This window comes from Parus major, chromosome 11, assembly GCF_001522545.3.
Source record: "Parus major isolate Abel chromosome 11, Parus_major1.1, whole genome shotgun sequence".
Lineage (NCBI taxonomy): Eukaryota > Metazoa > Chordata > Aves > Passeriformes > Paridae > Parus > Parus major.
Genome location: NC_031780.1, coordinates 8,240,186 through 8,264,483, shown reverse-complemented (window position 1 = coordinate 8,264,483; position 24,298 = coordinate 8,240,186). Strand labels below are relative to the sequence as shown.

Here is a 24,298-nt window from a genome sequence, read left to right as displayed (position 1 = left end):
GTGTCATCCTGCCCTGAAAGTATTTTGCCTTGCACTCACATGCATCCTGCAGAGAAAGGCCAGGCTCAAGGCAAGAGATCTCTCTTTCTGACTCTTTCCCCTCTTGGTGTGGAAGTGGCAAAATTTAATTTTTGACCCTAAAAATGAGTGGCCCAGAGTCTGCACGCCCCCCGCTCCAGGAACAGAGCTGCTGCATGAACACGCACCATTTGCAGGCAGATGTTTTTTGAAATTGATCGTTCAGAGTGTGACTTCTTCCATGTAGCCCTTAAAGTGCTAAAGTGGGAGCCTTTCTTTGGCATGCCTGCCAAAGAAACCCTGTTTTAAAAATGAAAGGAGGGGAAGGCAAGAAACTTCATCCCCTTTGCTGGCATTTCAAAGAGGGCATTCCCTCTGAGAGGCAGAGCCAGGGCCGGGGCTGCTTCCACTGACAGAACGGGGCCAAGGGCCCCCTGCGTTCTTTGCAACAACGTGGCATTTTCCGAATAAAACTGCAGAAGTGCTAATTATCCGGATTGGGCAATAGCAGGAGCTGTTTATTGAGGCTTGCTGCTTTCCCGCCGGAGCAGGCTCTGGATCCCCAGTGGAACCATTCATCAGCGCTTTGACAGTGACAGTCCACTGCAGGGCTTTCAGAGCACAACAAAGATTTCCTCACAGCTCCCAGCAACTGGAGCTGGCTCCCGTTATAGTACGGATTTGACAAAGGCAAAAGGAAAGAGAGTCACTTGCTAACACGTATTTCTCTTTCTGTACTGTATTTCTTTCTCTCTCCTTCTCATAGCACTTCACACAGGATAAAGAAGTGGTGTTGTTTGCATTTTACAGAGGGGAAACTGAGGCCCAGAAGGAGAAAGAAACTTGTACAAACTTTTCAGCCAGTGATGGTCAGAACAAGGAGCAGGAGCACTAGCCAAGTCCTAATTCCTTGGCAAGGCAATGCATTCATCCAGCTGTATTGAAAGCCACTGTATTTCCTTGCACTTGCACTGGGAGACACAGGCAGTAGAGGAAATACAGGAGGTAATGCAAATTTTTACACCCGTGTGTCATCATCTGTCAAGCCTCTACTTTCCTCCTCCTTCACTATGTCATTTACTTTGGGGACAGGCTACACATGCCAGTACAGTGTACTTTGGGCACTATGCATATTCATACCAACCAGACTTCAGTTTCACTTTGAACAGACTTTTCTCCAAGCAATTTTTGCTGCTGTTGTTGCAAAACATTTTAATTAATCAGGAATTTTAATTAATTGTACCCTGCTGAAAATGCCAACACAAAAGCACAAATACACAGAGACAGTTGCTCAGGTCAGAACAGCCCATCTTTGGTTAGCTGTGTTTTCTCTGAGATCATGCAATGTGATTACAGACACAGGCACGAGGAAAACACTGGATTCTGAATGGCATTTTAAAGTTTTAGAAAAAGAGGGTGGTGTTTTTATCAAGTCAGGAAGCCTGTATTGAAGCTCTGATGGTGACACTGAGCTGGCATACTGCTAACTGGAAAGCTGCATCCCAAAAGGATTACAATGGCCTTTTTTCTAGTCCTCCAACTGCTTCAAACAATCACTTTGACCAAAGCACTTCAAATGTTCTGTGTTTTCATAAAGCTGAAAATCAGGTCGTTTCTAGACCGATTTCACATGCAGTAAATGAATTGGCACAGCTGCTTATTTCCATCTTTTGCTGAGCCCCTTCCTGGGGACACGTACACCTTGCAATGTTACTGCTGACAGAGATCCCCTTCTTGTTCAACATGTTTAGAAAAGAAAATAATCACATTCTGGTCTTGTTACTTGTCATTTTGCTGATAATGACAATACCCAGTAAATTGTGGCACATTTTGTACTGAGGTAATTGAAGTTCATCTGTCCAGTAATACACAGGCCTGGACCAGCACTCAGTACACAAACTGATTCACCCTTCTGAGCCTAAATGTCATTTTCTACCCTCTTATAATGGTTTCATTCCTTGGTGCAGTCTAGACAACCCCCAGCACACCATGAATCATAGAGCCCAAAAATCTGTAAGAGCTTTATTTATTTAAACAACTAAATATTTAGCATTTGTTCATATCATTGGCATATTTACCTTCCTTCCCCTGCAGTAAAAGGTCTCCAAAGGATTTCCACCTTGTAAACCTCCTCTGAGCAGTATTTACAGCCTGTTGTGTGCCTAAGACCTACAAGTGAAGCAAACTGTGTTTCACCCTTGATGACTGCAGCCTTACCTCTTTCCAGAGAACCTGTGGGATGAGTTGCATTTTTCATTGTAGAAGCTCCTCTTTAGACAGTTAATGACAAAGCCACAAGGTGAAAACCCCTGAAAATGGGTCTTTGCTCACAAAACCATTGAATTACCCCATTTTCTTCTAAATGCTGCCACAGGTCTCATGTGACCTAGTGCAGAGCATGGAAATCTGGGTTCTGCCCATGCCTTTTCCACATACTCTCTTCTGCTTTCACCATTTCCCCTCAGCACATGCTGTGTCCTGCTGGAGAGCAAATCCATCAGCACAGGGAGACCCTGCACAGGGAGTTGTGCCCTCTGGAACGTGGCAGCCTTTCCAGGTTGGTCTCAGGCCTAGGGATAAGCTATTTGGCAGCTTAGCAATAAGCAGATGTGAGATCCCAGTGACTTGCTGTAGAGCAGAGGGGACAGGTAGGAGGGGAGGAAACCCATATCAGGGCTTTCTTCCTCTACAATAATTTTTTCTCCTGAGCTCTGCCTATGGGCACAGCTGGCCAGGTCAGCTGCATCCCTGGCTATGTCTAAGAGTTTTGAGATGAACTTCAACAGGAGCAGGACCACAACCATTTTCTTGCACTGAGATTATTCCTTCTCTGCTGTTACTGATGTAAATCCACAGAGCTCCACGGATCTCAGCAGTGCTGCTTTGGAGGGTGAAAGCAAGGATGGCCATGTGCTATAGCCTGGGGCTGATGGCTTACTCAAATTGATGAGCTCCTTGTGAAGATAGCTCTAAGTGACTCAGCTCTCAATCTGTTTAGACCAACTTCATGGACTGAGGTGGAAATTGAGCCTGAGTAAAGTTACTTCTCATCCCTCAGGTTATGCCTGGAAAGGTACACTTTGCCTGTGCACATTTCATTGTCATAAGTGGTACCTTAGTGTCAAAACCCCCCTGGCTCAGAACTGCTCAGTTAATAATTTCTATCATTTGAAGGCAAGGCTGGGAACCTCAGGGTTTTACTGTGCTGACAGATTATTGTCCCATTTCTGCAGACCATGTCTGGCATGCTTAGCTGAGCCCATTCTTCCCAACACAGCTCAGGTGAGAGGTTCTACACCACGGGGGAAGAGGCAGCTTGCTGGTTTGTGTGTGTGTTACAGGGCACAGGCAGCAGCTGAGGCTGAGCTCACCCAGCCTTCTCCACCGTGTGCCACGGATCCAGGCAGAGAGGGAGCCAATTGTGTGTCAGCAATGGGGTCCCTGGGAAAAGGTGTCTAACTGCAGGATTAGTCACAACAGAAATTGCTGTGCTAAGCACTGAATATCTCTCTTGGCTCTGCAGATCTTTGACTTGGTGGTGGTGAAGTAGGGGTGAGGCTGGAGCTGGTATTGTGATGAGGAGAAGGTGAGCAGGCAATTTGCCCAGGACAATGGGTGCAGGGAACAACCCTACCAAGTCCCTGCTCCCCTTTCCAAGCAGGTACTTTAAATTACAGTCATGTTTAACATGCTGTTAGACAGCAGAACACTTAGCTTCCATAGGGAGCACCAATGGGAAATGCAAAGGATTTTCTTAGGAAAAGGAATGGCATAGACACTAGGAGCTCAGTCCTTAAGAGCTGAGGAGAAAAAAGGAGACAACATGTTCTTGTTACAGGATCTGTCAGAGGTGGTGCAGAGGAGGTTGGTTTGGGGTAGTGCAGACTGCAGAGGTTCGTGCACTGGCTGTGGGAGATAAGGAGAAGCATAAGCAAGAAACCAATTTCCCTGTGATCACCTCTTCTACGTGGCAGCCGAGCAAGCTGGGTTAGAGAGCAGACTGCAAGGCTGATGCTCAAGGTAACCCCCAGTCCTATATTTCTGGGATGCCTGAGGCACAGAGCTCTTTTTTCTACGGAAAGGGTTTACATGTCCTGGGAATCCATGCTATGTGAACACAGTTCTTGTACTATACAAAGAAAAGATGATAACTTGATTTTCCTATGGTCACTTTTCCTCTTCCCCTATGGAATTTCATTTATTGTCTCTTATTTTATTTTCTCAATTTTCATGCTTTTTTGTAAACAATTGTTTTTGTTATTTTTTCGCTGTACTTGATTTTTTTTCCTCATCTAAAACCATTTTTCTAGACAATTCGGGGTTTCTAATATGTTTCCTTCTGAACAGATTCTTTTTTTCTTTTTTTTTTTTCCCCATCCTGTTTTCTTTAGCCCCAGGTTTTTGAAGCTCTTATAGTTTTGTTATCCTCTCCCAGCCTTCCCGGGAGGGGGCTGGAGCATACATCCCACTTACTTTCCAAATGTTGACAAGAGTGTTTTGGAGGATGAGTGACTGACAGACAAACACCAGCCCCAAATATTCTGAATGCTCTGTTACTAATAGCTTTATTCTTGTCAACACCGTAAGCAAAATAACCCTTGAAAGGGATGGGGCGTATTTTTAGCCAACCTTAAACTCAGTTTCTAAAATATAACTTTATGCTCAGCGGTTTGTCTCACTCCCTGGCTCCGTGTTCCCCAATCAGATATTTAGAGGTTGGCTTTTCATGTTGGGGATGCATAATTAGACTCTTGGAAGCTTGTGTTCTTCAGGCACCTGGCAGTAGCACAGAAATGGGGCTCTGAGGCTGACCCACAGCTTGTAGCTGAGTAGGAAGTAGAAGGCAGGAGATGCTCATCTGGGACTTTGCATATTTGGTCCCATGGCTTGGACCTGCACAAAGGGATCAAACAGGGTGAAGTCTGGACCCAACCAAAACTAATTGTTAACGACGTCTCAGGGTTTCTCCACCACCTGCAGTCACCAACAAATTTAAAGCTTGACTATTTCAGTGTATCTTGAAGGAGTTAACATTGAAAACAGCTTAGGGAAGATAAATAAGGATGTTTCTGTGCTGGCCTTGGATGTGCATGACCTTGCCTTCCTCCTCTCCTATTGGTTTTAGGACAAGCCAGATTAAGGAGTGATCTCTTTCAAACAGTCTTCAGTTTGTTAAGCTTGTAAACAACAGCAAGGGTGGAAACCATTGCAAGATGGATAAAGCTCCCTGCTGGCCGGGATTTCCTTGTGACGTGCTGTAAGGAATGTGTACTAGTTAACAGGGCTAATTCAATTTGCGGGAGCTCCTTTCCTGATGCTCCGTGCATTTCCTTTTCCAGGCAGGTGCCTGAGGTCCCCTGTTACTTTCAAGGCCACAACAGCCTTAAAAAAGCAGGCCTCTGTGGGACATTATTGGGAGCAAGGAGGGGAACCTACCCCTGGGAGAAAGGACAGGGGCCTGGTCTCTGTAGCCTGAGCCTTTGTGTGAAAGCTCAGCATTGTTCCTCTAGCCAGGCACCCCACACTACCTGCCCTTGGGTCAGCTGAGCTCCAAGCAGTGCTTTGACACCCAGCCAAGCCAAGAGCATTTCAGCTTGGCTCTAGTCTGTCTTCACACAGCACTTGGTGTCAACACATCCTTCGCTGGAGCAGGGCAGGATCAGAGGCAGCGCGCTCAGCAAGGGTTTTGTTCTCGCTGCTCTGTTAGGCTGGAAAGAAGCCAGGGACCATCCGGGTAGGAGAGACTGGTTTGTTGCAGATCCATTGAGGACTTTTTTTCCCCCTGCTCTCTCACAAGGGATACAAACCAAAGAGACTTTTGCAGTGGCAGCATCAGAGGCTGCCGTGTTCGAAGTGCTCTCATTCATTTGTAAGGGATGACTTGTTTATGGCAAAACAGCTCAGAAGCAATCATTAGGATAGAAATGGAAAGGTACACTTTTTTCTTTTATGGATTATCTGCAAAGTTCTCAGTACAGGGGGGAGAAAGCAAGACCACTAATTCAGAAAAACAAAGAGGGATTACAGAAGTGAGTGTTGTTGTACCTGAACTTGGTAGTGAGGCATACCATCAAAAATTATCAATCAGCCTATAAACAGCACCTTGTAAGACAAGACCTTGTTGAGCACAGATCTGAGTGTACAGTGGATTTGTAAGTGCCCACACTGTTTTTATGTGTTTTCAAACAGTGCTATTCAGTGTTCCTATTCATGTTTGGTATGGTAGTATAAGAAGAGTACAACTCAGAAGATATGGCTCAGAAATACTGGGGAAGAGCTGCAAGGGCTTCTGTGGACAGCAGGAGAAACAGTGCTGCTAAAACAGCCCAGGAAAATCAATGAGGTAAAACTCAGTAACAGATAAAAAGGTGCTGCATTTAAGAGGGAGAAACAATATTATCCCAGACTGCAACTGTGCTTCACCCAAGTTAAGCCAAGTTCTTATATGTACTAAGCAGGTGCCATGTGAAAATGGACTAAACACTTTGGAGCCAAGAGCCCAAATCTAGGTGAATATAGCAAAGGAAACCCACCCTCATTGATTACAGGAACTGTACTATTCCCTGTCTATGAAATACCCTTTATCCAGAGATCTGCACAGGTGTGGAGCAGATCAGACACCCATTCCCAAGCCTACTCTGCTTTAAGATGCCCCAGCTGCACATCCACTCAGGAGGAGGATGGCAAACCACGTCCACTGCTTATAGACAGACTGCTGGGAAGGCTTTTCTCTCCAAACTAAGAGGCATCTTTTCTGCTAGCAGGGCTTTTGCTGTTCTTTTGGCAGTTTCTGCTGGATATGGAAAATGCAGTACAGCTGCAGACTTTAAGACATTGTTTTAGGACAAGACCTGTCAGGAGGAATGAAGCATTTTGATGGCGAGTCGTTTATGCAGTGACTGTCACATGTGCACAGGAGAGGCTATGTTTGCCTTTGTGCCTGCTGTCCTTTCTGTATCTGAAAAACACAGGAGCCAGTGCAGTGTTTTCCTTTGGCCATTCAGCATTGAGTGTACCAATAATAGCACAGTCACATAGTGAGAGTTTAGGGGACAGGACTGTGTCCTCTTCACAAGGGACATGGCCCTAGCATGCCAGGGATGGTGCTGCTACTCACATAATGAACAGAATGTGAATGTCCTTTGCACTTTTCCCCAGTTCTCTTTGCTCTTGGCAGAAAGTTTTGGTGTCCCTGGTACCTCTGTGTGGTATGGGAATGTAAGTGCAAAAGGCAGATCAGAATTCATATGCAAAACTTCTAGTTTTTAAGAGAAAAGCTTGGAACAAGTTCTTCAGCCTTCAAAAGAGTGATGGGATGAGGGACAGCCAGGTTCTGTCTTGTTTATTTCTATTTCAGCCCTAGCCATGAATCTAGCTCTGTAGAATTAAGACACCTTTCTTCCCACAAATCAAGGGAAGGTTGAAGAAAAGCACTTGTAGGACAGGGTGAGATGCTTTTGGGCTTCAAAGGTTAGATAGGTTCATGATGTGATGTAATTGATTGCACTGCAGGGAGAGCCTCAGGAAGCTCCAACACTCTTAAATTTTGCAGTGAACAAACCCCATACATGGCCACAAAAATACACATTTTTCTGTCTCACGGTGCACCCATCCTGTTTGTAGCACATGCCCAACACAGGACATGTTACCCTGACCAAAAAAGAAAAGGCAGTTATATTGGGGGATGGTAGGGCAAATTTCTGTGCTAAAACTTAACTGACTTCCATACTGCAGACCTCCAGCCAAATTCCTGGCTAAAGAACTGCCCGGCTGAGCAAAATCTGTGGAACCAAGTTTGTATGCAGGTGTGAATGAGCATGGGACCTCAGAGGCCAAATGATTAAAGTTCACCCAGTCAGAGACTTTTGCCCCAGAGTTTCTGCAGTGGATTTTCACTCACCACATTTTTTTTTTTAATTTCTCTGACAACTCTCATATTTTTTTCTTATTTTCTGTATATCTTGCATCTGTTCCCTCACCGTGTTTTTTTCTTGAGCATTTTTAAAGCCTGCAAATCCAACAGCCCTCAAGTTCATGCTGAACTTCTGAACCTACCCTCTTCAAGTGGGTGCTAAATCAGGCAGGACAACTCAAGCCAGCTCTAATTCTGACGATAGCAATTGTGCTTTTGGAAAATAATTGACAAACATTCTGCATTTAGACAAAGCTTGTCTAAGGGAGAGAGAACGTTTGTATTCTGCAACCCTGGTCTGCAGAGAGCCTGTGTTCAAGTAGGACATTTTAATAACATCCTTCATAGACAAGTGTTTTGCTTGGAACCCTTTTTTCCTCCCTCCACTCAGACAATTGTCAGAGAAGGGACTCACAGGGAACAAAATGGAATTACATCTATTCAGAAAATTAGAACAGCCTGCATTTCTTTCTTTCTGTGCTGAATTCAATACTAGCGGGGCTATAATCTGCATTTTTTTGCCTGAAGCACACTCCCACTCTTACCTCTTCACAGCAATGCTGCTATTCTCACAGATAAACAGGTCCTCCCTGAACGGATTATAGCTTTCAGCCAAAGGCAGGCTGATGACAAGGGAAAAACAAACAAATGCATTCCCAGGGCCTGATCCAACTCTTCGGTAAGAAACTAGAGACACTCACAGATTTCAGTAGAGTTTCTATCCTGCGCTTAACAGCCCCTTTGCTGATGACTAATTGCACAGGGCCCAGGAAATTTGCGTAGTAAGGACTCAGTGAGGACTGTTAAGTACATTGTGTCTCTCCATCATCTGGCAGGTAGCTGAGGGGGATCGAGCCCATGGTCCCCCCACAGCTGCGCTGCCAACCGGATTCAATTGAACTCGGACACGTTGGCTCTCCATGTGTCATGATTCCTTCTGCTGCTGCAGGTTTGCAAGCTTTTATGAAGCTCTGAGTTCCTGGATGGGCAAACTGATAAAAGGAAGGGTCCAAATTGCCAAAGGCGGTTCCTGAAGGGAGTGGGGTAGCAAAAGGCGACACTAACTGAGCCAAGATTGACATTAATATTCACGCTTCAAGAAAATGAGAGTGACTAAAATAAGGAAATGAGGGGCCATTGAATGAAAAATAAGCCAGAAATAGGTGTATTGAGTTAGGAAGACACTAGGGAGGGGACCAGCGATATCTGAATTGAACGATCAGGAAACCTTGTTGGTTTTGAGGTGGAAATAGTCCTCTGAGAGGATCCTGTTCCCCCAGCCCTGGTGGGAGGGCCTCTCTGCCTTCTGCTCCTGTGCCAATGGAGCTGTGTCACTCCTGCGCTCTTGGTACATCCTTCCATCCCGGCTGTTTAGCTAACCAGGTTCTTTTTATTTCTCCCACTCAATTCTTGTGTGCTGCTGCAGCCAGGGACCAGTGCGTTCTGTAGTAATAGGCTCACTATTGCTTTGAATTAGGAGGACTTTTATCAGCCCACTGTTCCTGTAATTTACCGTGGTTTAGAGTGATAATGAGGATTTGGGTATGTAAAGAAACCCTAAAGTACACATGGAAATCAACACAAGGGAGTGCTACTCTGAGCCTTGGGCATTAGTGACTATGAATGGGTGAGTGAGTGCTTAGCACAGGAAACCAAAACAGGAGAGACAAAAGCCACACATAATCTTCCTGGGCTGGGAAATGCTGTTTATCTTATTTGTTTAAATGACTGGAGAACAGAAAGCTTTTCTTTCCTATTGTTGATCAGTAGCTGTGTTACAGTTTAGTCTTAGCTGTGCACAGTTGCTTGCAAGACTTTGGCAAGGAAACCTTCCTGGGCTGCTCCTGTGTGGGACCCCGAGGTGGTCCTGGGAGTCCTGGAACTGTGGCATGAGTCCATCGCCCCACCACAGAAACCAAAAGAATCGCAAGACTCCTTTCAGTCTTATTATGTCTGTAGAACCACAACTGGAAAACAAGGGGAGGGGAAGTTCTTTAAGATGAATGTTATTTGGGGGTAAAAAATGTGAAATGCTTTCTTGCCAGGGATGGTCTGTAGCAACAAATGTAAACTGTGGTCACAAATACTCCTGCCAGTGGATATGCAACCTTTGAGTGCACAGTGGCATAATTGCATATGCAAGTGGGGTTGGAAGCATACTGGTTTGCTACCAGATTCCACAGCAGTGCAAATCATTTGTAATATTCTTGGTACTCAATTAGTGCTCCCATCTATAATTTCAGAAGCCTCATTCTAAGCTGGGGGGAGGAAACACATCAGGCCTGTTATTTCTGCTGGCAACACTGGTGCTAAAAATAACTGTGGATGACATTGTAGAAGCTGTTTTTGAGTTTGTCAATAGATAAATTTTGAGTGGACAGCAGCAATTATTTCTAAGGGATTAAATGTGTTATGCTATAGATTATTATTCCTAGAGAAGAGGTGAAAGCCTCATTGCCCAGAATCTTCTAAAGCAAGGATTTAGCAATGAAGAGGAGTGAACAATCTTGCATCATGCCCTGATATTCTGAGGGATTTGGGGATCCATGAGAGGTATCAGTGAAGAACAGCAATAGAAGTTTCACTTCCATTAGCCGGATGAAACAGCATCAAGGCCAGTCTGTTCCTGGGGTTTTCTCAGGGGACCTTTGACCCTGTCTCAGGCTCTTGTTTGGGCATTAGTTGGAATAAATGTGATTTCCAGCTCTCCAGTTCCCAGGTAGAGACACCTGTGACAATCCTTCCCAAAGTGGGGATGGACTTACCCACCCCCAGCCCTGCCAGGGCAGCAGCAGCATTCAGCGTGAGTTATTCCATTTAACATTGTCAATTGATTGCTTAATGAGCCACTTGTTTGCCGAAGGTTACTCAGCACTATTGCCTCTGCTCATAGATTAGGTGCTGCTTTTTATCATGTATTTCCCCATACTCTGCAGGTTGTTAATCTGTTATGTGGATATTAGTAAGCCACAATCACCCTGTTTAAAGAGGACACTGTCAGGGCTATTAGATGGTAAATCAGCACTTCCCTACCTGTGTTTCCTAAGTTTAGATCACTGCTGTGTTTGTTTTCTTTTCTTCCCGCCCACATCCCCAAAGGGCAGAGGTGCTCCCAGCTTGCCTCCCCGGACCAACAGCAGTAAAGCTGGGAGCAGTTCCTTTTCATAGGACTACAGGTGACAGGAGGAAAGCCTGGCCAGAGAGGGAAGGTCTGTGCTGTTTGGAAAACTTGAAAGCATCGAGAAACAAATTAGTTGTCCAAGCTTTCCTAGATAGGTTTTGGAAAAACAGAAGTCTATGCCATCAAAATGGCTCATCATCCAAATACCAGCACTACACCCACTAAGTGGGTGGGAAGAAAGAGTCAAAGAAGTCTATGCTCATTAAACCTCAGCCTCTCTGAATCTAATCAAACCTCTCCAGATGGGAGTAATCTTTTACACTGGGGACAGTAAAATAATACTAGAGATAAGCTTAAACACTGATGATCAGATGTGGAATAAATTTATTACGATGCAGATTTATCATGTCTAGCTGGATGCTTTATAAGACGGTTCAAACAGTCACTTTGAACTGCCTTGCATCTTCTCAGGTACTCTTGGGAGAGACTTACAGGCAAATTTGCAAATTAAATCAATAAGGAATTTTTCAATTGAAGATGAGGACATGGGGGATGACAAAGACTGATGAAAGCAGTAGGAGGAATATACTCATGTTCTGAGGTGTTTGCAGCAGTAGACCCAGCGTAATGGGCAAACACATTTACACATCTGTTTAAATATGGCTCTGCTCTCAGTTATGGGGTCTCCTGGAAAGCCAGTGGTGGCTGAAGCAGGATGAGTCTGTACACCCAGGGGCAGCTGCTTGCACCATGGCATCTGCTGCCTCTGCGGGGTCTGGGGGCCACCAGGCAGTGCAGCTGCAGGAGAGGATGGGGAAGAGGTGCCAGGCATGCTCTCCTATGGCTGTCCCAAGAGGATCACTTCCCAGCAGTCTCCACCTTGGTTCTTGGCAGTGCAGTGCTCCTGGGGCTCCCATTAACAGAGAATGGGCCTGGGGAGGAGAACTTAAGTACTGGCCTGGCTCTAAGCCAGGCTTTCAGATGTGTTACAGATGGAAGAGTGTCTGGCCAGGGTACCCCAGATACTTGATTCTTGATCTCTCCTTTCTCTGCTGGCAGGAGCTGTTGTGCCAATAAGTTGACATGAAATTCTAGGAAAGTGCAGGGACCTTACCCAATGAAGGTGTGAGAGGTGTGCCTGGGGAACAAGGGCCCTCGACACATCCCACCAGGGTGGCTGAGTCACCCAGGGATGCAGGGTCTGCTTTGTGCCAGTGGCCAGCCCTTGGTCTGCTGATTTTATAGGAATTCTCCTGGTCAGAGCCCTGTCCTTCTCTCCCACTGCCACCAGGAGGTCACAGGACAGTACTTGGATCTGGTTACAAAGTGCCAGCTCACTCTGCAGAGCAAGGACAAATAATTATTTGTGGTCTTTTGGCAGTGGGTGCGTTCATTAGGGCACATGTTTGTACTCTTCCTTTACTGGCAGCACCCCACCTCCCAGTTCCACCCTGTGACCCAGCAGCCTCACATGAAGGCTCTGACTGTCTGTCCCAGCTCAGAGAGACAGGAGATAGAGAGATACACAGAGGAACACCAGAGCAGGTGTCTTCTGTGCCAGGAAATGCCATGAGACACTGAGGATGCCCAAGGTCTTCAAATCCTCTTTCAAACAATATTGTGTTGGAATACGCTGGCTGAAAAGCTTGGAAAAACACTGGAAAAAAATGTTCCTTCATCTTTCTCACGGCAATTTTAGGTGGGAGACTCAGAGCAGAGGTAGGGCCTTGCCCCATTGTCAGGTATGTCTGGAGTCCTGTGCCAAGTTAGACCAGCCAAAGTCTTCTCCCCCCTACTGGTATTTATTAAACATCAGCTGCATCTGAGAATCAGTGAAGGGTTATTTGAAACCTTGTGGCAGGTGTCAGGGAAAATCTGTAAGAGCTGTGCTTTTGTCTTCCTTTCAGATAACCTGTTCTCTGAGTACAAGTGTAGAAGTTATGATTCAAATATATCCAAATGCATGTAATTAACCACAAGTGCAACATACCTCCTTCCTGCTGTGAAATCTTATTAGCAGTGTGGGCAGAATCCTAAAGTAGTGTATCTGCCAGGTTTCAGCTCAAAGTCTTCAGCTTGGAAAGGCTCAGTGAGCAGCCCTGAGCAGGCAGGCTGGGAGAGCTCAGAGCCATGACCTGCCATTACTGAGCACAGGGGTCCAAAGCAAGCTCTCACCACCACTGTTTGGGGAGGTGCCTACCCCTGCTGTATCAGAGCCATGCTTCAGCTGCAGGCAGACTTCCATGGGTCTGCAGTAAGCACAGACAGCAGGAACTTTGCAGCCCCGTTGCAAGAAATAGCACAGTTAGACAGGCAAGGTTTGGATTTCTGCTGCTTGCAACAGCAGGAGTGACAGAGGTCAAACTGCTGTTCCTCCACCCAGGGCTTGTATCTCATCTACACCAGACATCCTCATTTTGACTGCAAAATTTTCCATATCAATGGAGGATCCATTGCAGTCTTCAGGGATTTTTCCCAGCAGCCAGATACCCTCCCTCAGCCAGTGCTCTGTGGGGTGTGGTGTGGTGCTTGATTACATCCTCTAATGGAAAGCCAGCACACTGCAGAGCTGGGAACACCATGACTCAAAAATCTCTGAGCTGAGATTAGTGGAGGCTAATGTCAGTTTGGCAGCACACCCAGGGGGTTGTGGCAAGCACACTGCTCGGAGATGAAGCCCCTGAGCTGTAATCGTGCCAGAGAAGATGGACAGGATACAAGGAATGGCATAATCGCTCTTTCCAGAATTGATTCCTTCTCAGCTTAGCATGTTGAAACATCAAAAGTACTGAAAAACCCCCATCTGCCACCAGACCTAATCAAACACATCAATTATTGCTTCAGAAAGACAGTTGCTGCTAGATTTGATATCCCAAAAAAGCAAAGCTGCTTTAAAGCATCTTTTTATTTTAGCTGAGTGTTTTCATGACAGCACACAATTCCTAATGAGCACTAATACAACTAGGACACACAGAAAAATATGTCAACTGTGCAAAGATCAGCTCTAGACACAGAAGAGGAACTCTGAATCCCAGTGGATTTCAGTGGAACGAAGAGCTTTGGAAGCCAGGTTTGTTGCATTAGGGCAAGGAACCAGGTACATTCTCCCAGAGCCTTGCTTTGATACACTGAGAGAGTCGTACACCCAATGTCTGGGTAAAAGACACAGGGCTGGTCTTCTTATTGTGGGTTTTGGCAGTGGTACTGGATTGGTGGTGCTGAGGATGAAATACGTGGGGCAGTGAAGAGACTGTGCATGCCTTTGTTTCCTCCGTTGTCCACAAAATATTTGGTTATGGAGAGCAACATCTGAAAAGGTTTTTAAAGGCAAAGTCACCTTGCAGCTATCAAAACACTTCAGATGAGGCAGATGGGAAACCAAAAATATTATTTAGGTTTGGGCAGTAAAACTGACATTGAACCCATTTGCCTCGTTTTTCAGGCTTTGATGATAGTTAATGACAGCTTACAGAAGTTGTAAGTGATCTAAAAAAGCCATAAAAAGCTGCTTTGTGTCCTTGTTCAGGGGATGAATTTAACAAAACCATTATGGGGCTTTAAAACACTATTTTGACTTTCTAGAACCAGCTGTGGGATGATCCAGCTGCAGTTGGATCCCCCTTGCATCTAAGAGAACATTTAAGAGGATTAATCCCAATAATTTTAATTCAACAAAATGACCTTATGTAACATTACCAAGGAATTAATGAGAATTCTCTCATGTGGGTCATCACCAGCCTGGTGGTTTTTTTTTCCCTGAGGGATCTCATTGGTCTCGGGCAGAGCATGGACAAAGTAGATTGACTGTGTAGCACATTGCATGGGATGAGACGATAACTCACTCGGAGCAGGAACACTTTTTCCTTCACTGAATTATTATTTGGGAATGTACAACAAAGAATGCAGCTGTCAGCCTTCTCTGGTTCTATTTGAAACCCTTTTGGCTCCAAGGCTTTTTCCACAGAAAAATGCAATCTCATCTAATGCAAATGCTGCTGCAGGAATCTATGTAGTCCAGCTGTCTTTTTTCAATTGAAAAAAGTCCTGATCTAATTGTTTTTGACTGTGTTTCTTTGCTGTTCTTACTGAGCCAAGCAGGATGCATATTAAAACTAATTAGATGCATGTAGGGTATTCAATATTTGATCTTAATATTAAAGGCCCCAGGAGAGGGCACATTATCAAAGTTAACCACTGCAAATTTTAATAAAACCAAACTATGCCAGTGGTCTGACATTGCATAAAACCCAAGTCTGTGCTGCTCCCAGCTTTGTGCAGGACATGGGGGTCAGGGGCAGCCCCTGCCTGCACCCTGCTTCCACCTTTTGCTTCCCATTGGGCAGATCTGCCTCTCAGGAGCAGAGGAAGCTGATTTGGAGCAGGAAAAAGAGGGTCTCTGGCTTCTGTATTAGCTAGTGTGATGGGTTTTTCTTCCCCTGACTCGACCCCTATACTGCCATCCCCTACCTGTGCTGTAGGGGAAAGGTTTGAGGTTTGGATGGGGGATGGAGCCAGGCACTGAGTACCTGCAGTTCCATGCTGGGAATCACATCCTGAGCCTGTGTACATCAGTGTACCTTCCTCAGCTAGTCCATCGCCTGGCCCTCACCAGAACCAGCAGCTCCCGGGAAAGGAGGAGCTCATTTATGGTTATTAACACCTGGGAGCAGGATAGTACCAGAACTCCTCTGGGGACCAGTGGCCAGCAATTTCTGCAGGATAAAACTCATTAGGTTGCCTCAGGTGAGTTAAAGCATTGGTATGGTTGTCTGTGCACAATTAGGCTTGCTGTGGACAGTGCTTATTGTCACAGGTAAGCCATGGGACAAGAGGAAATGGCCTTAAGTTGAACCTGGAGAGGTTTAGATTGGATATTCAGAGGATTTGAAGGGGTTGTCAAGCACTGGAACAGGCTGCCCAGGGAAGTGGCAGTCACCATCCCTGGATGTATTTAAAAGATATGTAGATGTAGATGTGACACTTAGGGACCTGATTTATCGGTGGAGTTGGCAGTGCTGGGGTAAGGGTTGGATTTGATGATCTTTGAGGTATTTTCCAACCTAAACAATTCTATGATTTTCCTGACTTTGCAATGTTAAATTTCAAAGGATGACTATGTCCCTATTGTGTTGGGTGGAGTACTAGCACGGTAGCTGCCTTTGCTCTGCCTATCCAGCCTTTCCTTCTTTTGAAATATCAGAACTAGTGTCTTTCATTCATCAACACTAATTAATTGCTTTCAGGATGCAGTAGATTGTTTACGCTCTTGAAATTGTTTTATGCACACAGTTAAAAACAAAGTATTTCACTCCACTGCTTCCTGTTGAAAATGTAAATGCTGAAACAATCCTCACACTGCAGAGTTGGGAAGGTCATTGGTGCATCCCAAACGTGGGGTGCAAAAGCCAACCCAACACCCCAGTCCAATGAAGGACGCATAGCAGGAACCTCAGCATGCAGTCCAGGAAATCATCTCTCATCTCAGCTACAGCATTCAACCAAAGCAGGGATCACCCCTCAAGACAGCCCAAAGCCAAAATTAGGCATTGATGTAGAACTCAATTAAAAATAATAATAATAATTAAAAGAAGACTAAGAGCTACTTCCAAACAGCCACAGGGCTGCAGGGACACAGCGCCATGCTGGGAGTGCTGTACATGTTTCTAGTTTAGGGCTAACTGGAAATGAAGATATTCTGCAAATATTTTATACACCTGAAAACAATCTGAAATCAAAGGTTTTGGGGAAGATGCAGTATCTAGCTCTTGTATGTCTGGAAGCTAATCATTGTTGGCTCAATAACCGCTTGTCTACAGACAAAAATAAGATGGTAGCAATGTCGACTCTGAGCAGACACAAGAGAGTTTCTTGTAACATCATCTTCAAGTTTTTTGGCCAGCAGTTGAGGTGCAGAAGCACATGGCTGGTTTTAAAGAGACACCATGAAGGCATCAGAGGGACTCACAGGCATTAGGCACAAACTGAACTGCCTCTGCCTTGTACAGGTCTGTGAAACTTCTGCAACTGATTTGAGTAAGCTCAGCCATTTCCAGGGCTGTAGATTTTGGCAGCATTTCAATCACCTGATGGATTTGCTTATTTTTTAACGTGAACCATCTGGTTAGTTAGAATAATATCTTTGCATGCAAGAAATACTTTGGTGGTAAGAATTGAGTTTTGAGTGACCCGAAGGTATTTCCTCCAGAAAGGAGATTTTCCCCAGCTGGGTGTCTATCACAGGGCTTCATCAGTATTTCTTGGACCAGTGTTAAAAGTCCAGGTTGAAAAAATTATGCTTTTAAAAATGAGCTCCATTTGCAGTTTTTAGATGACCCTGACTAAGGAAGTTGTTTTTCTTTTAGTAAAAAAGGGCATGTAGGCAAACAGTCATCTTCATTTTCATCTCAGAGAATTTCTTGTGGGAATAGGATGTACAACATAGCATTCTAGCACAGCTGGGGGGAAGAAGAATGAGAGTTTAGAGTGATTTGCACCCTGTCACGGAGGTCTGAACTGTGCCTTTGGTGTCTTTGAACACAAGGTCATGGGCATCTGCGTTGATTTAGTTTAACATAATCCAGGAATTTTTAATCGCATTTCAGGCTATTAAACGAGTGAGAAGAGAATCACTGGAATTTAGCTTCATAACTCCCCTGTAAACAAAGTTTTTAACCTCATATCAAGATAAAAATAAATTTAAAGTAGCTGATTAGCAGGAGATTTTCCATCAGAATTTGATCATCCTCCTCTTTACATATTAAAGTCAGATTTTTGTGCTATTTTTCCCCATTTGCAAACAAAGATTGCAGAGTTTTCTTCAGAATTAGATTTTTTCTTTTGACTCAAGCTTTGTCCAGCCACACCAGAATAACTTGCCTGATTCTGGGTAGGAGAGAGGAAAGATTATTTTTGAAAGAAAAAGGGAGAAGAAGAGAGGGGATAAAAATCAAAAAAGTTTGCTGAGCAAAAATTGATTTTGTGATGTTTGTTCCAAGATTCCCCATCTAAAATCCACCTTGGATCAGTCTATACCATAAACATGAATGTACTAACGGGACTCTACAGCCTGAGCAAAAATAAGTTTGTGGACAAATTCTCTGTTGTCCCTGTAATGCCACCTCCCTTCTGCCATGGGCCATCTCCTCCCTTTTACACAGCATTTTACACCCACCAGCATCACCTGACACACTTTGCATTGTCCCACAGTGTCGTGTGGATTTGGAACACTGCACAGACCTGAGCTTTCCTGGGGTGGAAGGAGATGGAGCTGAGGAGCTCAGAGCCACCCAGGCTGGAGGGAACCTGCAGGTGCCACACAGGGTGGTGCCACTGCCAGCCCAAACCAGCTCAGCCCAAGAGCCCTGAGAGCTGAAACTCATTGCCAAGGCACAGGGCTCTGTAGGAAAGCTGTGCAATGACCTGTAAATTCCTTAATTTGTCCAGGTGAAAGTGAGGACCAGGTCTGCTTTTATAGGACATGGACCATTCATTTGTAAGGTATTTGCTTGCGATACATTTTGAGTGTAATAATCTCCTGGTGATTTCTTGCTTAGTTTTATTCAGGCAAGTCACTGTAATTGTAGGGATGTGCATTGATATGGGAAAACTTCATTCAGCTGGAAACATCTTGCTGATTGAAAGTAAATCATCTTAGGTAAAACAGAAACAGTATGGGTTTTATTTTCTCTGGTAGGCAATTTGAAGTTTATAAGTACATCTTTCACAGTGATACAGACAGTTAGAAGCCACACAAAGATCTCTGAATTTTGCAGGAAATATTTCAGATGCATTGGCTTGAGGTTTTGGAGTGATGACCAAAGGGCATGAGATGAGACAGGGCTGTGTCAGTTGGGGCACGAGAACCTGCATGTGAAGCTGTGAAAGGGATGAAGGATGCTGAGCACTGGAAGCAGGAGAGGCTGTCCACAAATCACTGCTGAGCATGCCATCCCCTCCTTCTGGCACAGAAAGGACAGATTTAATAAGACTAAATGCTTTCAGGTCAGCCATGTTTAAGGAAATTCTTAGTACATTCTTACAGGCGCCATCTCAGAAATACAAACACTTCTCCTTGAGAGCTCTTGGAGGGCAGGTGAGGCACCAGAAGACAGGAAAAAAATGTAAACATGGTGCCTCTCTCTAAATATAGAGGTAGAAAAGAGGAGTAAGAATTATAGACCAGTCAACTTGTAGAAGCTTTCAAGAGAATTGAACAATCAGTCATATAATTTGCAACCACCTAGGAGATAAAAAAGGAGATGAGTGACATACAGCATGGATTATACAAAAATTAAGCATGTTAAACTAGTCTCATTTGATTTCTCAGCAGCAGTAGGAGAGCAATAGTTGGTGTCATATCTAGATTTTGGGAAGAGTTTGTCAGAGCCCCACTGGATTTTTTAAAAAGTGTCCTGGAAAAATAGTGCATATAAACCTACTACAGGTCTTACACAACACTGGATGAATAGCACAATTCTTTCCCAAAGTATACAGTTATCAGTGGCTTATGGTCAGAGCAGAGGACTCTGACAGCTAGGACTCCACTGGGGTCTGTTAATTTCCTTCTACATTTTCATCAGTGAAAAACGGATAGAAATATATCACTAATTACCCCTAGCAGTGATATGGAGCTGGAAGAGGTGCTTCAGCACATCAGAGGATAAACTTTACAGCTAAAAATTATCTTGGCAGACTGGAGACGTGAGGACTGGGTCTAGTCTGGGGCACTTTGCCTCAAAAAAGAGGAGGAGGACCTGCTTGGAGAAGGTGTAGGAAAGTGTCAGTGTGTTAACTAAACCTGGCTCAGGTTGGAAGGGCTGGAAGGAAAGCACCAGAATAGCTTAGCTGGAACTGATGTATGGGAGTGACGATGGCTGTAGCCTCTGCTCCAGGAAGTTTTCAGGATGATGGACAAATATTTCCCTCAGGAGTGACCTGGGCAAACTGGCTTCTTGGTGGGATCAGCCCCAGGTGAGCTCCAGCCCTACTGCACTGGAGCTGTCATGGGCTTTGTTCAGAGCCGCTGTTCCACAACCACAGGGGCCGTGCGTGTCAGCAGGGACAGGCGGCAAAATCATCTCTGGCTTTGCCTTCTTAATGCATTCGTTGTGTAGTGAAAGGCTGAAGGCACGTAAGTGCTTTGTTGAATGGAGGCCAAAGCAAGCTGCTATGCAGAATGCACCCCCTGTTTCCAAGTATTTCATTTATTTTGTAATTAAGCAATAATTGCTGAGGCACTGGGCATTTCTTCAGGATTAACAACTTGCTGGGGGATGGCAGAAGATCTGATCTGTGATAGAACCATTTTCTCTAGCAAATACCTGCCTGTTACTGCCATTCTGAAATGAGTACACCAATACAACATGCCAATATATGGGTTTTGCAGTTAGCAGCTGAGGGATGGGGAGCAGGCATTAATGGGTACCTTAGGCAATCAGGTTGTTTCAGTTGTCTCTCACCATTCCAATCAGAGCACAGTGTTTTATTAGTCACTTGGTGAATGAAATGGCTTTTTAATTGCTCAGAATCACTTTTTAAAATTACAGCACTTTCTCCCCCCCCCCCACAGCCCCATGGGATCCTCTTAAATCCCTTTTCTTCCTTTGCCCTGGAGAGAACAGTCCTGGTGAGGCAAAGAGAAACCTGCCTGCAGCAGTTTCCTTTGTAATTCGGACACTGGGAAAAATGTATGCCATTTATAAAACAGAGAATTTACATTTTTCATTCTGAAAACCCTCTGTTCCCATAATTTGCAGATTGATTAAGGAGTAGCCCACCCTGCCTAAACCTGTAAAGACTTTACAGTCTTGGTGTGTTGATCACTTCTGTTAGTTCCTACACCTGTATATTTTTAATGGTCACAGCTCACTACAGTACACAAACCCCACTGCTTCTCATGTCCTGTGGCACCAGGAGCTGGCTCAAGCCATGTGCCATAGCAAGCTAGCTCCCAGGAGTAGTATTGGAGCTTTAAATATCCTCTAGACAGTAAAGCACAACAGCAGGCAAGAGGAAAGGTGTGTCCCAGACAGGTGAGTGGCAGCATGAACATTTCCAAAAGACTATGGAAAAAGCTGCCACAGGATTGGAGCCATCAGATGGCCAAGGCAAGCAAATGGAGAAATGTTTGTGAAAAGCACGTAAGACAATAAGCCAGTTCACAGTGTCCTAGCAAGCTTGGGAACAGGAGTCATGGGGGATTTGCTCACTCAAATATTAGATAATGTGCTCACTGCATGAATCCATAGGTACTTCCTACAGCAAAACTTCCATACTGGCATCCACAGTGCTGCTATCAGTCACCGTGGCTGCCTTCAAGAGAGATTTCACACAGAAACAATTGGAATGTTTTTTTTCTCTATGCTCTCTCTGCCCCCTTTAAAAGTACCAGTTCTACTTTTGTGTTTGAACGACAGCAGAGTTGTTGCCCAGCCGCAGTGTGTTCACTGAGGGATCCCTTAATTCTGCCCCTTCAGCACAAGGAGCCCTGTTACTCAATAGGGACCTTGCTGGCTTGGAGTATGTAGAAGTGAAAATGTCAGGCACCAACTTCATGGCACAAAGCTAAAAACAGTTTAAACTCTGAGGAAGACCAGAAACCAAAGCTCACCTTTTTCCCTATACAGCTGTTCAGCCCTTCTTTTTGCCTTCTGAATTCCTGAGTCAATGTCAGTAAAAGCCAGAAACAAATCCAGCCCAAGCTTTGGGCATCACTCCCATTTCCTCCAGCTGGTCCAACAGCTGGACCAAACAAATTTCAGCAGCATCCTCTTGAGGCTATTACACTGCCCCTTCTGCCTGTCCTCACCATTTTCTTTTCCCCCCTCTTATGTTTCCTTCTTTTAGTTGCCCAAAACCCAGCATTTAATCTTGCTTGCCCCAAATTCCAGCCGTGAGCCAACCATCCAGAGAGAATGAATTATTCCTGGTGATGCTTTCACGAACCTGCCTGCCTCCCGTGGGACCCCTGCTCTGCTGTGCTTCTTGCTGTCATGCTCAGAGCTGGGAGGAAGTGGTGCTGTACAGTCTCTCTTGAATTCAGACAGAATTGATGCAGATCCTTTTGCCTTGTGCCACCCATAACTCTTTGGGTTGACTGCTCTTTTTGGCAAAGAACACATTTCCCAGAAGTTCAGCACTTGTCTGAGTAACAGTAAACGATCCATGAGATCCAGTGCTGATACATGGCTCTGCTGCCCTGCCTCCTGCCCCATCACTCAAATGCTACTGTTTCAAACTTCACCATAATCACTGGATTCACAGAAAATAAAAGCTACAGAGTACAAGATCTGCTGTTGCCCATAACTCCATCAAAATCAAAACGAGCTATTGAAATTTTTTGGCAAATTGGCAAGTCTTGATTTACTAAGTCAGAAAGGTTTTCATCCACCTCTGTTCTCCTCAGCTTAGGTGAGGGGAAGCAGCAGCCCTCTGTGCTGTTTCCAGCACACCAGCACCATTTGCCTTTGCTGGAGGGTACCCAAGCAGGGGACTCTGCCCAGTTCCTCAGATCAGTAGCTTAAAAATTTCCTGGTCACTAATTGATTTGAATTATTGTCTGTCTGAAGCTGTCTTTGCTTGTAGTCGTGTATTTCCAAGATTCAGGGGTTGTTGAGCAGCTCCTCCCAGGAGCTCAGTGTTCAGTGTTGAGTAAGGTTGTGTTGGGGACAGCAGAGAGTCAGTCACTTGTGTTAGAAAATCTTTCTGTGAGCTTCACATCAGGGGAAGGAGATCTCTGTCTTGGTCAGCATGTTTCTACCAGCCTTGTTCTTCATGAAGTCATCTGTTAATAACACTGAGCTGGCATCCCGCCCCGTTCTCCATCCCAGCACTGTATCTATTGCAAGCTCACAGTGTGAGATAGTGCTCCCTCTCTCCCAGGGGATGCCAGCACTTGTTGGGACCTTTGATGGTGTGTATCTGATTTAGAAAAAAAAGGAATCAAAAATCTTGTTACAGGAAGGGTGCTAGGTTTTATCAGAGAGCAGATCTCTTACTGAAGGACCCTCTGTTGTCCAGTGATATCTGAGGATGAGCAAACAAAGATTTCATTTTAGCTAAGCAGATCATCCTCTCTTCTGACATTTAAGGCATAACTTATGTCTTCTTCACTTGGAAGAATTATTGTCAAAGACAATTAGTTCTGAAAATCCTAGTTTTCAGAGACACATCCAGACTTAGTTCTGGATTTACTTAGGGATGAATAAATTACAGGGGTCAGTCTTCTGACCTGAGCAAGAGACTGCAATAACTTGCTCCATCAAGTAACTCCTTTGCAGTGTTTAATAGAGACCAATGCACAGAGCATCCTGTGCACAGAGCTGGTAGGACTGCGGGTCACATTCCCATCTTGCTTGGAAGGGATAACATAACATGCCTTGAGGCAAAAAAAAATCTCAGCACTTATTCTAAAGAAGAGAGAAGGAGGGGGGAGAAAGTGTGGAGGGTAAGTATTTTAAGTGCTTCATAACTAAGACACTTCCCCCCTCTGTGCCTGAGTCCCCATGTGTACAGGGGGATTTTAACTCTGGTTCCTTTTGTAAGGGACCCCAGGAGTTACTACTACTAAAAACACTAGACAAGAACCAGAGGGTTTCAATCACTTGTTTCAGTGGTTAAGATTTGATCTGATTTGATGGTCATTTATCCATAGACCTTGACTGGGAAGGTAATATAGGAGACCTTGCCCCTGTGACTGCTGAGCATGTGAACACAAGTTGCTCCAGGCTTCAGCGTTTGCAGTTCATTTAGGAAGGAGGCACCATATGCACCAACTGTGCACAAAACCTTCTTGATAGAGAGCAAAAGGGATGCTAATTCCAGTACTGGGCTCAGACACACTATTGGTGAACAACCAGAAAGGTTTAAAAAGAAATGCTGACTAAATTAAGCGAATCAAGCCAGCAGATGTGCTCTTCAGAAGAGCACAGCTGTCTTTTAAATGTCTCTCCCACTGAAATTACATTCTCAAGAGTTTTTTTGTTCTTTTCATTTTATTCAGGATCATCCATGAGGATGGCTTCTCTGGAGAAGATGTGAAGCAGTACAAGCCAGTGGTCTACAGCAACACTATACAGTCACTGGCAGCGATTGTCCGTGCCATGGATACCTTGGGCATCGAGTACGGTGATAAGGAACGACGGGTGAGTTAAAATCACCACGGCTTGGGTACCCAGAGACTCTGTCCCATGAGCAGGAGGCATTTGCACAATCTCAATACCTTGGAGGGATAAGGAGAGGAGGGAGAT

The 24,298-nt window shown here is 44.9% G+C and overlaps 1 protein-coding gene across 2 annotated transcripts in view; it reads left to right on the top strand.

Annotated features, from left to right (window-relative positions):
• GNAO1 (G protein subunit alpha o1) overlaps positions 1-24,298 on the top strand; it is a 138,845-nt gene that overhangs the window by 24,398 nt on the left and 90,149 nt on the right. For both annotated transcript variants that reach the window (XM_015639867.3, XM_015639868.2), the window contains exon 3: positions 24,052-24,193. In XM_015639867.3, coding sequence (XP_015495353.1) covers positions 24,052-24,193 — 142 coding nt within the window. The remainder of the gene's footprint in view (positions 1-24,051; positions 24,194-24,298) is intronic.